Genomic DNA, 13375 nt, shown 5'->3' on the forward strand with positions numbered 1-13375 from the left:
TTTGGGCGGAGGGAGCTTGGGGCGGAGTGGTTTGAATTATCCTGCTAACACCACTTGGAATCCCGATTTTTGTGCAAACTTATGTTTGCTCAAAATCAGATTTTATCTTGCAGCTTGTATTTGAGGCTAAAGTGGGCGAAATCTGAGACTTACATTTTCATGCTGCACATGAGGGTCCTGCATCGTTACCAGGGCAAACACTGTCTCTTGCCTCCTCCCATAAAACCCTTGGAAGTTGGTACAGGTGGCATATAAAGTGCCTAAAACATTCAAACCTCCAGCATCCTACCTTCATGATAGCCTCTTGGGACAGCCATACTGGTGCATCCTCTAATGCCTCTCCACTTAAGAAATAATGCTATCTGTACTATGTGTGTGTAAACTGCAGTTTAACAGGGTTGCCTTAAACATGCTATTCAACTGCTATTGTCTTCACCCACCAGCAGTCATTCCATCAAATTAGGTCTAATCTGCAGGTGCTCTGGCAGTCTCCACTGGACAAATGTCCCAAGTCCTGTTCATCTCCGTGACCGCCCAAGTTAGTTTTTTAAATGGGTATTTAAAAACTTCGGTATGGTACTTTACATGTTTCCCTCTGCATTAAGGCATACCAGCTCAAAATGTTCACAGGGGACTATGGATGTAGTTTTAATTGTGCTGTGTCAATTGGGGAAAGACCAACTTTGTTCAAGTGACACATTACTTGTACTGTTTTGAATTTGGCTTTTACAGATTAAGAGTTTGTTGTGTGAAAGGAAGCCTGAATTTCTTCAATCGTAAGGATGCTTATGTATGACAGATGGTGTTAGACTTTGTTAAACATTTCATGTCTTCCAGCTCTGGTTGGCTCTGGCCTCCCTATGTGTGCTTGATCAGGACCATGTGGATCGTCTTTCCTCTGGAAGATGGATGGGGAAAGATGGACAGCAGAAGCAAATGGTAAAAAACGGAGCCTCATATTTGTTTTCTTTTTAGTGTATTTACATTGACATCATTTATATACTTTGGACTTATGGCTGTCTACGTCCTTTTTGGTAGTTAATTGGCAAACACCCCTTGTAAGTGGTGTAAACTTGTTTAAAGAAATTGTTAATCAAAGCTGTCTTTGATTTCATTCATTTCATTTCTTGATTTTTCAGAGACGTAGACTGGATTAGTGGCCCAACAAGTTAATTAACTATCTCGCCACCTTATAATTGTGGTTGAACATCAAATATGTGTTTTCTTAAAAATTACTTGTTAAGACATTCCAATTTTTTATTTTAAGCTTGCAAGTCATGTCGTAAACTATATTATTGTTGACACTCAGATATTTAGATATTTCACCTGGATTCCTGTTTATTTGCTGAGCTTAAGTGATAGTGTAGGACTGGACTTATATTTGTGACACCAGGAAACCTGAGGTGGTGGGGCACTATGCTGCAGGCTATTGCGTGTACTTTAAGAGAGCTAAAAAAAAATGGAAATGTAGCCTGTTTAACTTCCAAAAACCTTATGAATCAACTTTCTATTTTACAGCGGACCACAGACTTTTTCCTTTACCTCGACAAAGTTTGGCCTTGTTATTAGCTTTGACCTTGTTATTAGCTCTGTCTTTGCAGATTAACTTTAGCCTAGAAGTCTATTGTCCAATGCGCCCAATAAAAATAGTGCATTTGTTTCTTATCCATTTCTTTGAAATGATTTGGTTTGCTTCTGTCTTATTTCAGCCAATGTGCGACAACCATGATGATGGAGAAACCGCAGCCATTATCTTGTGTAATGCATGTGGAAATTTGTGTACGGATTGTGACCGGTTCCTTCATCTCCACCGGCGAACGAAAACACATCAACGACAGGTAGCTTTCAACAATCACTAGAAGTTTCCCTTATATTTTTGCTTCTCATTCAACATTTAATGACAACGTTTGAGTAGCAAACAGGTACTTAAAAGCAAGGAATTAATCTGAAAACAACTTTTATACCGTGTTTCTACTGTATGCCAGATTAGTGGTGTACACTTTTAACTTATGTTTACAGCTTATCACAGAACTTATTTAGACTTACTGCATGTTTTGAACTACTACTGTAGTCTTCCAAATATTTCTTAATTCTCAAGTTGTTCAGTTGGCACTCCTAAAATTCAATAGCTAAAATGCCTTAACATTTTGGCACATATGTACAAAACCCATAACCAGGGAGACAGTAGAGAACTAGAGGCTACAACCAGCAAATATCTAGGTCTCACATCCCTGCCATCACCAAAGCATGGCGTATGTGTCCACAAACCGCTGGTTTGTTTCAAAATATGAATTGATAACTTGCTTTGTGTCGTCCTTTTATTCGGGGTCCAAGAATAACAGTGGGGTGAAGATGCCACAGTTTGTCTATTAATAGTGTTAGGAACATTCAAGGTGAGCACCACAGGAGAGAGGAATCTGAAAATGTTCTGGTGAGACAGCATCTAGCCAGTCCCTAACATTTGTATTGCCAGAGGGGGACCTGAACTTGATCTTAATGTTTCTCGCATGTACTCCCTTCCAGCTGATGCACAGCTCCTTGTTGCATCTTCTGAACTCAAAGACTGTTTTAATAATTGCGATCACTTCAGCTTGTTGCCTGACAAAGTCCAGGCCCTTTCGGTACAACCACCCTACGCCACCTTTTCTCCAGACAAACTGTGATAAGGCCATACAGCCTTCCTGCCAAATGTTGTGACTCCTTTCCACGTTGGGCATCCATCACTATTACAGCGTTATTTTTCCTTCCTTGAAAGAAGAGGAGATGCTCCATTGGTTGGACCCCAAAAGAACTTTTACATTTTTACTTTGATCGCACTAAGGACCATCAGGTGGAAAGTCGGCTTTTTATGGGGTTCTCCGGAACGAAGAAAGGGAAGGTGGTGCAGAAAAGTACTCCATTTAGGTGGACAGTCCTCAAAATTAAGACCTGCTTCGCATTGGTCCAAAACAGCTTCCAGAAGGCTTGCGAGCTCATTCCACTCAGGCTAAGGCGGCCAGTACTGTGTTGGAATGCTCCATTCCATCTGTCACGCTGTGACGTGCATACGTTCACACAGCACTACTTCCTTGACTGATAGATCCAACAGAAAGAGGGCATTTAGCTTGCTGGGTCATGCAAGACTTCTCAGCTTGCCACTCCTTAGACCCTCCACCTTCAGTAGGTACTGCTTTTGTTTCAATTCACAACTGTCTGTTGGACTACAGATGAGGAATCTGTGGCTTAAGTAGCCATCAGAAGAATATGTAACTTGCCCCCAATAAAGCTCTTTCTGGAAGATACTCGATCTAACCACAGGTTTCTCACTGCCTTCCCACCTCCCTATTCTCTGGAATGGTCTCTCTCTACTACATTAGACATCTGCATACTGCTACCTTCAATTGTTTTGTGCTGCACGTCCAAGGGCACAAACCAACTCAAGCCAGAAACTGACATCAACTCGTAGGTGTGGCACTTGTATATGTCTTTCCTTAGACACTTCCAGGGCAGAAAAAAAGCAAACATGGAACTGTACAGTGTGAGAAGTTGCCCTGATGTATGATGTTCACTAGTTCTAGTGACCACCTTTTATCAGTCCAAACAACCCTTATGGTGATTGGTTGTAAGTCAACCTTATAGACCAGCTATCCTAGTGGTAGCGTGGACAAAGCAGCCTTAGGCTAAACTCTTTTGGCATTTGAAGCCAGCGGTATTACCATATGTAACCCCCTTGAACACCAAGTGAAAGGACACCTCACAGGATATATATTCAAAATATATATGTATTTATTACTACAAATAGTCTCCTGAACTCTTTATGAGCACAGAAGCAAACACGTTAAAACAATTCAAATGATATATATACAAAAGTGGCACAAACATGGATAGGCCTGGGTGGCCCCTAAAACCATATACTAAAGAATGTACAGGAATTTATATAGCGCAAATCACCAAGCGGTTTCTAAGCGCTTGCTTACGGAACCCGTCCTGGTATTCCCCTGTGAGATAACCCCAGCAGGGTATCCGCAAGGTGAAAGCCAGGCATCCCGCCGCGAGGGGCCGTTGTGGAGATTAAGCAAGCTATTGCCCAGAGTCGCAGAGTGTGAACCCGTGAATCGAGTAGGCACCGGAGCGAGAATTGTCGAGTCCATGGACATTTTAGGACCCAAGACCCCGCCGAGACGGGAATTGAACCCTGGTCCCGGGCTGACCTCTGCTTCCAGGTCTGCCTCCTCTAACCAGTGAGCCACACTTCTCCACAAAGAAGTGGTATAAGTACCACGAGTCAAAAGGAAGTAAGGCCTAGGGCCTTGGGAATTGCTGGGGCTATGCTGTGCTAACGCAAGTTAGGAACTAGGAGGCCCACGGGATCTGGTTTGCAGTGCACAAAGTTAGAAGCAGTTTACATTGAAGTCAATGGATGCGTAAAAGTTAAAAAGGTGAAGGTAGGAAGTCTTCCGGTCAGTCTAGGACTTAACCCTTTGGAATCTAGACACTAGGAGTGTTAAACTACTCGGGGGCACCGGAGTGCCAGCGTTACCTCACCCACAGGAAGCGGGTGCAGTGGAGCCAAAGTGTGTCGGGATTCTGCAGGAGTCCAGATGGAGCCTTGTAGTGTTGATGCTGCAGGCGACCTGATGTGAAGAGTTCCGGTGGATCCAAGGGTGGATCTGAAGTGATGAAGACCTGAAAGCAGAGGGGACAATGTTCACAGTCACTAGCCAGTGACAGCGTGGAACCAGGAAGGAAGCAGGCGTTGTCGGGTGCCAACAGGTGATGTCTTGAAGCTTGTCTCTTCAGCAGCGTGGACTAGGTGACGACCAGGAGTCACTCACGAGCTGCCCCACGTAGACTCTAGTTGATGGCGGAGTCGGCTTCTTGATTGGAGCAAACAGGCCTTGGTTGATGCAAGCCACACAGGAAACAGAGAAGGATTCTCACTCTAACCAGCAAGGTCAGAGGGGTTGCTGCTTTTGGGAGCAGCAAGGGCCAGTCTGGAGTTACCAGACCAGCGGTGGAAAGTTGTCGTTTGGTCGCCAAAATGGCCACTAGCCAACGGACTAGCAACCGGATAGGCGCGTTGAATGGAACAAAGCAGAAGGGCCCCACGTAGATCTTGTGAGAGCTGGAGGGCTGGTCCTTGGTGCAAATGTAGCTCGGTGGTGGGGCTTCTTAAGACCCCAAGCACAGCGATGAGGGTGCCTCAGGTGCTGCGCAGTCAGCTTCTCGTGGACTTTTCAAGAGGTCCGGTCCCACGTCTCCGGTCACCTCCACTCGTCTCAGCTTAGCAGGGACTGTGGATCGGGCTGTTAGATGTCAGGGGGTCTGGTTCTTGTCAGGCTCTGGGCTCGGGCGGCGGCAAAGCAGTCGTTGATCGCTGGATGGTGCCTGTATTCACAGGGTGGCCACTCCTTGGCCGCAAGGGAGATTCTTCAGTCTTCTGAGCAGCAGAACGTTGAAGGTCCAGAGTTTTTTCTTATGTAGTCGAATTTCAGGGTAATCTGCCGTCTTGGATCTCAGCTCCTACTTTTAAGCCAAATCTAGGGGCTGGACTACCTATTAGGTCCCTCCTATGGGTGGGACCAGGAAGGGGGGTGGTTACACCCCCTTTCCTTTGTCCAGTTTCGCGGCAGGGCTGGGGCTGGAGTGCCCCAGCACCGGTTTGAACTGGCCTATGCACGGGGACACCTTGTGTGCCCCGGGCATGTCTGATTCTATTTATTTATTTATTTATTTATTTATTGACATTTATTGAGCGCGGCGAATACCCTTAGGCGTCTCGGCGCTGGCTTAAGGGATGGATCAGTATTTAAGAAGACCTTTCAAAAAGTAGAACTATTGGTCAAATAACCAAGTCTTAAGTTGTTTGCGAAATATGAAGAGGGAAAGGCTGGTCCTAATGTGAAGAGGAAGGGTGTTCCAGAGTTTGGGGGCGGCAACCAGAAAGCGCCTGTCACCCCAAGTGACTGTTCTAGTACGAGGCACTACTAGGTGATTGTGATGAGAGGAGCAAAGGGAACGGGTTGGGATATAGTGATGAAGATTATGTTTAAGGAAGTGGGGACCTTGGTTATCGAGTGCCTTGTAAAGAATACACAATGATTTAAATTTGATACGGCTGCGTATCGGAAGCCAGTGAAGTTCCCTGATGGTGTTTGAAACCGATGCAAACTTGGGAAGTCCCGCCAGCATCCGGGCGGCAGCATTTTGAATTGACTGCATCTTGTTAGTCACCCGGGATTGTGCATTTAGGAATAGAGCATTACAATAGTCCAGTGCGGACAGGACTAGTGAGCTGACCAGAGTTCTCCCAGCAGTGTCAGGTAGGTGAGGTAGTATTTTCCTGATCATTCTAAGTTTCATATGAGCAGTTGCAGCAGTCTTGTTGGCGTGTGCCATAAAATTTAGACCTGCATCAAAGGTGATGCCCAGATTTCTGACTTTAAGAGCTGGGCTCAGCCCTACTTAACCAGATACACAAAATCCTGTCTGGGGTGGTGCTAGCACCTCCCAAAGGCAGGAAACCCTTTGTCCAAGCCTCCCTCGCTGGAAGGACTCCCAGCAGCAGGAGGTCAGACTTGTGTCCGTGGTGGCAGCATCCATTTTGTGATGCTGAGGCTCTGTTTAACTTTAACCGGGGTTCGTGTTCTGTACATGTCGTGTCCCTCTAGAAGGGTGGAATGCTACCACCGTCGCCAGAATTGGCGAGGGGGTAGTATTCCAATTTGTATGACACCTTACTCGACATGTTTTGATAATGTCAAACCAGAGTTAGCATTTAACCGCGAGGTTCTTAATGCACTTAAGAGTATATGGTATGACGCTATCAGGAAACAGCTAAAGGACATGGTTCCGGAAGCTGCAGACAGGCTCAGCTCATGCTAGAGCACCATCTCACACATAACCAAGCACTCTGGCTCCAGGATTGATAAGGCCTGCCATAGGATTGACTTATAGGTTACTGTGTGTCCTTGTATGTGTTAGATATAGAGATACTATACCTAAAGCAAGGGGTGATTACACCACCTTGCCCCAGCTCAGTGATAAGCCAATTGTGTCAAATAGTAAGGCCAGGCCAGGGGTGAGACAATACGTGCTGCAGCCCCTGGTAGACCTTGGATGGACCTATGCCCTGGGTACCTAGGGTACACTGTACATCTATGTGTTTTACCAGTGATCTGAATGTCAGATCACTGGTAAAACACCATCAGGAGATATATGACCTCCTCAAAGACGAGTCTCCTGACGTGCTCTTCTTGACCGAAACTTGGTTGCAGGATTCGGATTCTTCCATACTTAATTTGGCCATCCCCCCATACTACTCCATCTTCCCTCTTAATCGTGCTACCAGAGGGGGTGGAATCGCAATGGCCATTAAGCTGTGTTATCCATGTGAATGGAAGGCCTTAAAACTCCCAGGTTGTAAAAGTGCCCTTTTTAAAATTTCGTTTAGCCATCACTTTACCTTCTCTGGCCTATTAATATATATCGCCCTCCGGGTTGCGACTCAGCTTTTAGGGCTGCTCTCCCGGATCTAATCAGCATGGAGGCATTAGGATGTGCTAATTTCAATGTCCTCGGAGATCTTAATCTTCACTTTGACTGCCCGTCCTCGCCCCCTATTAGGAGCATTTTGGCTGATTTAGAGGCCTTGCAGCTTTCCCAGCTGGTCATTTCCCCCACTCATAGAGATGGCCACATTCTTGACCCTTTTTTTACTAACTTAGAGAGAGTCAGAGCACTCTGCCCTACCCAGATCATCTGTTGATGAAAATGACATTCCCCATTTCTGAAGCTCCTTTTATACCCCAGGACAGATTAGTTCTTAAACGCCACTGGAACAAACTGAAATTGGAGCACTTCTACCATCTGCTGGAGGAGGCACCATTGGGCCCCTTTACTGATGTTGACCGCGAATATGATTCCTTTTGTGAGTGGATCTCCTGTGCCCTCGATTCTTTGATCCCTTTGGTATGGTCCAAATGTCGTTCGAAAGAGCCCAGCCCATGGTACGATAGTGCCTTAGCGTCTCTTAAAAAAGCCTGTAGACAGGCGGAAAGGCTTTGGAGGAAATCGTTTGATCCTGAACTGAAGGCCTGCTACCTGGCTAAAATTAAAATTTACCACAGGGCGGTGTGTAGAACACGAGCAGCCTTTTATGCCCAAGAGTTTCAAAATAGCTCTAATCCTTCGAAACTCATATTTAAGGTGTTAAAGGATCTTATGGCTAAGAGGACAACGGCGGCAGAAATATGTTCAGACTCTCATTGTGAGGGTCTGGCCTCCTTTTTTCTTGAAAAAGTTCAAGCTATTTACTGAACCTTCTCGACAGGCTCTCCAAACTCAGAGCGGGTTAGATGCATCTTGGGAGGCAGTGAGTGTCTTACTATCCTGCCCTCTCTATCTATGGAGGCCTTTGATTCCCTGAGCCTTAAAATTAAGTCAGGATCTCCCGCAGATCCGTTGAAACCGGCTCAGCTTAAGAATATGTCACCATTATGCCGCACTCCGGTGCTGTCTCTGATCAATCTGTCACTTTCCTCAGGTGTAGTCCCCATTAGGTGGAAGCAGGCTGTTGTTACACCTATTTTGAAGAAAGCTACACTTGACCCCCTTAAACCTGAGAACTACCGCCCTATTTCCTTGCTTCCTTGGGCCACGAAAGTCGCTGAGGCCCATGTGAATGGCATTCTTGCAGACCATCTTACCAGGGCTAACATTCTTGACCCTACCCAGAATGGGTTCCGTGCGGGCCATAGCACGGAGACGGCCCTACTTTCTATGGTCGAACATCTGCGTTCTGTGCTTGATGCGGGTCGGACGGCGGGACTATTGTTATTAGATGTCAGTGCCGCGTTCGACACGGTCTCGCACAGCATTTTACTTCAGCGACTTGAGGAAGTAGGTGTCAAGGGCTCTGCCCTATGCTGGTTTCGGTCTTTTCTTGCGAAAGGTCATTCCAGGTTGCGATTCCACCTGGTAAGTCCAAATCCTATCCGTTGGACCTGGGGGTCCCACAGGGTTCATCGTTGAGTCCCCACTCTTTTTAATCTTTACGTGAGGCCGCTGGCTGCGGTCGTCAAGCAATGGGGCTTGACGATGGTTTCATATGCTGATGACACGCAGCTGGCGGTCACGCTGAGTGGGGACTCAGATATGGAGGCTCCCAGGTTCCGTGACGGTTTACGGGCAGTGGCCAACTGAATGAACTCCAACTGTCTCCAGTTAAATACCAAGAAGACTGAGGTTATGGTGGTCGGCAAGCAGGCGGGGCTGGGGGGTGACAAGTGGTGGCCTTCTGAACTAGGTGTGACCCCCTCTCCAGTTTCGGAGATAAAAAATCTTGGGGTCTGGCTTGACCCGACCCTCAGTTTCATCTGTCACACCAAGAAGGTGGCGGCCTCCTGCTATGGCATTATCAGAGGACTCAGACCTATTCTCAAATTTTTTGAGGCCTCCACCAGACAACTGGTGGTTCAAGCATCAGTGCTGTCCCGGCTGGACTAGGCCAGCTCGCTTCTGGCTGGGTTTAATCAGTCAGAACTCATCCGGCTGCAGCGAGTTCAAAATGCTGCAGCCAGAGTGGTGATGGGTCTGCCTAGGCGGTGCTCAGTTTCCAAATCCTTGCACTCTCTCCACTGGCTCCCTGTAAATCAGAGGATCAAATTCAAGGTTCTCTGCCTTGCGTTTAAAATCCTTAAGGGTACGTCTCCCCAAATTCTGGAGAATCTGTTGACACCTTATGTACCGCCGCGAACCCTCAGATCCCTGGGTCAGAATCTGGCTGTAGTTCAGCGCTTTAGGCTGAGTAGAGTTTGTGGCCGATCTTTTCGAGTGCTAGCGGCGAATTGGTGGAATTTCCTTCCTCTTCATATTCGGGCCATTGATGACCTTCTTCAGTTTAGACGTGCTATCAAGACCTTCTTATTTGCTTAGCTCTCATGCTATTCCTGTGGCCTTTTTTCCTTCTGTCTGTGTTGTGTTTGCCTTGTCAAAGCGCCAGGACGCCCCTTCGCTGGGGCAGCTGTGCGCGGTATAAGTAAAAATAAAATAGCATAACAAAAATAACAGGGGCTCACAAGGTGATCCATGTTCCAATTGGTAAGGCACCTAAAGTGCCTTGGCGTAAATTTAGAGAGAGAACAGCAGGCTGTGGGTCTGATTGGCAGGCCCACAGCCACATTAAGTCATAAACCAGTGAAGCAAAAAGCAAAAATTTGGGGTGACCATAGGATAGCAGACCCTACTCTCCTACACACAGCCTCACCTACCTGTTATGTGGGAGCACTGCTATGAAAAGTTATAGGATACAGTCTGGGGAATTTTCTTAAGCTGAGGAATCTATTGTTATATAGACTATCCACCAGAAAGATAGTTACTGAAGTTAAGTAACTTGTTCAGTATGAGGCAGCCACATTGCCGCTAGCATCTTCTATATATATTAGGTTATATTGGATGGTGAGCGTAAGAAGCTGGCTCTTTATGTGATATATCAAAATGAGATATATCGTGCAAAGAGTGCAGGGGTTCCCTTATGAGTGGACAGGGGCTTTGTTTTGCAATCCCAAGGTGCTCTTCTAGGGGGTAGTGTGGTCGAGCAGCCTGTGGCTTATGTGGCTTGTATCTGACACACAATAGTCAATAAATTGAGCACACGACTCAATAAGGAGATCCACACCAATTTATAAAAATAACTCATATCTTTATATATATTTAGGCACCAGAACCAGTTCGATCAGGTAAGTACGTTTTTCAATGGAAATACTTTTGCATTTAAAAAATCGACACAGTGCAATTTTCAGAAGCTGTAATGTTATCTTACCTGTGGGGGAGAACAAGTACGGCCATCAGGTACAGTACAGCAACGTACGGGACAAATCTCCAACAGTTAAGGTGAGTGATGGGCAAGGTCCAAGACTTCACCAGCATAACAACACCAGCGGCACTAGGGCTGCCGGTGGTAGGGGACCAATTCAGCGTTGGGTGCCCAATGTTTGTCAATGGGGATCAGTCTTCACGTAAAGAAGCTTCAGGCTTTGCCTCAGATGTTAGTTGGGTTGAACCAACAGGGAAGCTCAGGCCTCATGATGTTTGTAGTCGGGGCATATTCTTCTCCACGGGCCAGGGGCACAGGTGCAGGGGTGTCTTTAGGAATCCGGTTTTCTCATGGTCTTGAAGTCCTCTTGGGTCTCTTTGGATGGGTGCAGGGGAGCAAGTCTGCTGCTTCATTGGAGTTCTTGGTTCCATTTGTGAAGTGCTGGCAGGTCTCCCAGGCTTCAGGGACTCAGCAGCTACAGAACAATTCACCTTTTGGCGAATTTGTCAAAATCAGCAGGCAGGCCAACAGTGTTGGTACCAAGTCAGTTGCTGGATCTTCTATTCTTTCTGTTTGCGACTTCACATCTGTCTTCTATTTTCAGGTTGGCAGAATCTGATTTTCTGGTGCCAGAAACCCCCCCCCCCCCCCAAATACTGAATTTAGGGGTGTGAGGGGAGTGTGTGTTAGTAGTCAATGGGCTATCTACCCTTGGGGTCACTACGCCCTTTATATGATCACTTCCTGTGGGAAGTGGGCGTAACCTGTCCCAGGGTTCCTAAGTTAGCCATCGCAAAGATAGCTAACACTTAAAAGGTGTGTCCACTTCAGATTAGGCCACCTTAGGAGGGGTACTAGCCTGGGTTAGGCACACCTACCTGACAAGCTAATTTACCCACCAACAGGCTCTGGACAAAGGGGGTCTACTTCTTTTCCTTTTAGGAAAGCCACATTCACATTTCAAAGGAGGCGGTGGCTTCTTTGAAGCCTTCCTGCCTTGAAATGCTAATCAGAAGGTCATCCTGTAGGAGGTGATGTGAACACCCTCTTCCCGAGCAGGCTTTGATTCTCTCCTCCTGAGAGCAAATGCCCTCACACTGGGAGATCAGATACCTGTTCCGGGTAGCAGGCTGGCATAGACCAATCAGCCAGCACACTTGAGGCTGGTAGGTTTTCAGGGGGCAACTCTAAGGTGCCCTTTGTGGGCATGTATTTACAAATCAACTAGTACTGAAATCAGGGTGGATTTGTGAAAACGAGATATTTGATACCAAACATCCCCTTTTTCAGTGAAGCCATCATGTAGCTTGGAAACTCATTTTCACCAGTGTCCATCACTTGTTTAAATTGGCTTTCCTGTTCACTTGTATTGGCAGTAATGCAACTGACCAGCCCAAGGACATATCTGCTCATGCAGATATGACCACACATGTAATATACGCCACCTTGCCTTAGGGCTGTAAGGCCTGCTGTAGGGGTGACTTGCAATAGTACATGCAGTATCTGAAAGAGACACGTTAGTGATAGATTCCTTACCTTAGAAAATCCCCAGGCGTCAGACTGGATCCTTACATTTTTGCGTAGCAGTACCCTTGCGCGTCGGTAGGCGTCTGTGGCTCCACGTCCGTCGTGGGCGCCGTGATGACGTCGTCGGAGTACTTAGACGCCGCCTCCGCGTGCTGACGTCAGTTCTTCTTTTTTCCGCGCCAGCAAGAGCTGATCTGGAAAAAGCAGTACTTTAGTCACTTTTTGACTAGACTTTTTGATCACTTTTGATCATTTTTCTTGAGTCTTGCGACTCCGGATGGTGCCGATAGGGATGCTAGCTTTGAAGCCTTCTGAGGATTGCGACCGACTGATGTCGGTCACCGACCCTCACCGTCGGTGTCTCCACTGTCTCGGCATCGACCACGACGACAAGACCTGCCCCGACTGCCGGGCCCTGACTTTGAAAGCTAGGCGGGAGCGGTCCCGCAAGTGACTCGAACTCTGGCAGTCGGCCCCGGGCCGCGAGAGGTCCCGGTCCCACAGGAGGTCGAGGGACAGGTCGCGGGGTCGGAGCCATCACAGCTCCGAGAGTCGGCATCACTCCTCCGGGTCGAAGTCGTCGTCGGGTAAGCACAAGAAGTCGAAGAGAAGTCATCGCTCTTCTGGCTCCCCCCCGACGCTCGGGCGATGCGGCCGGGGGTTCAGGTGACACCGCCCACGCGGCTCTGTCGGAGTCGCGGGCGTCGCGGCCTGCTCCACACCCTCCGGTCCCTGGGCAGGACGTGACGCCGAGGGAGATCGAGCGTTTCCTCATGGCAATGAGGTCCCTCTCTTCCCCGACTGGTTCCGCTGCGCCTTCGGGCCCAGCGGACCCTTCTGGGGCCCCTAGCGGGTCGGGGGCTTCGGCCCCGATGCCGTCGGGTGCTTCGGCCCCGACGCCGCCGGCTTCATTCGGGTCCGCCACCGCAGGGCCCCACTGGATCCGATTCGGGATCCGGGTTGTCGCCGGTTGACCTAACGACCTCACCGGCGCCGGTCCCTCAGGTGTCACCGTTGGAGGTACGGGCGCCCCCACACGTGCTGCCAGCCATG

General features: G+C 47.8%; 1 protein-coding gene across 12 annotated transcripts in view; it reads left to right on the plus strand.

The window, feature by feature from the left end:
• The window catches only part of MYCBP2 (MYC binding protein 2), a 2065574-nt gene that overhangs the window by 1842151 nt on the left and 210048 nt on the right, over positions 1-13375 (plus strand). For all 12 annotated transcript variants that reach the window (XM_086934832.1, XM_086934837.1, XM_086934835.1 and 9 more), the window contains 2 exons: positions 838-939; positions 1710-1838. In XM_086934832.1, the coding sequence (XP_086790958.1) occupies positions 838-939; positions 1710-1838 (231 nt within the window). The remainder of the gene's footprint in view (positions 1-837; positions 940-1709; positions 1839-13375) is intronic.

Source organism: Lissotriton vulgaris, chromosome 8, assembly GCF_964263255.1.
Source record: "Lissotriton vulgaris chromosome 8, aLisVul1.2, whole genome shotgun sequence".
Taxonomy (NCBI): Eukaryota; Metazoa; Chordata; class Amphibia; order Caudata; family Salamandridae; genus Lissotriton; species Lissotriton vulgaris.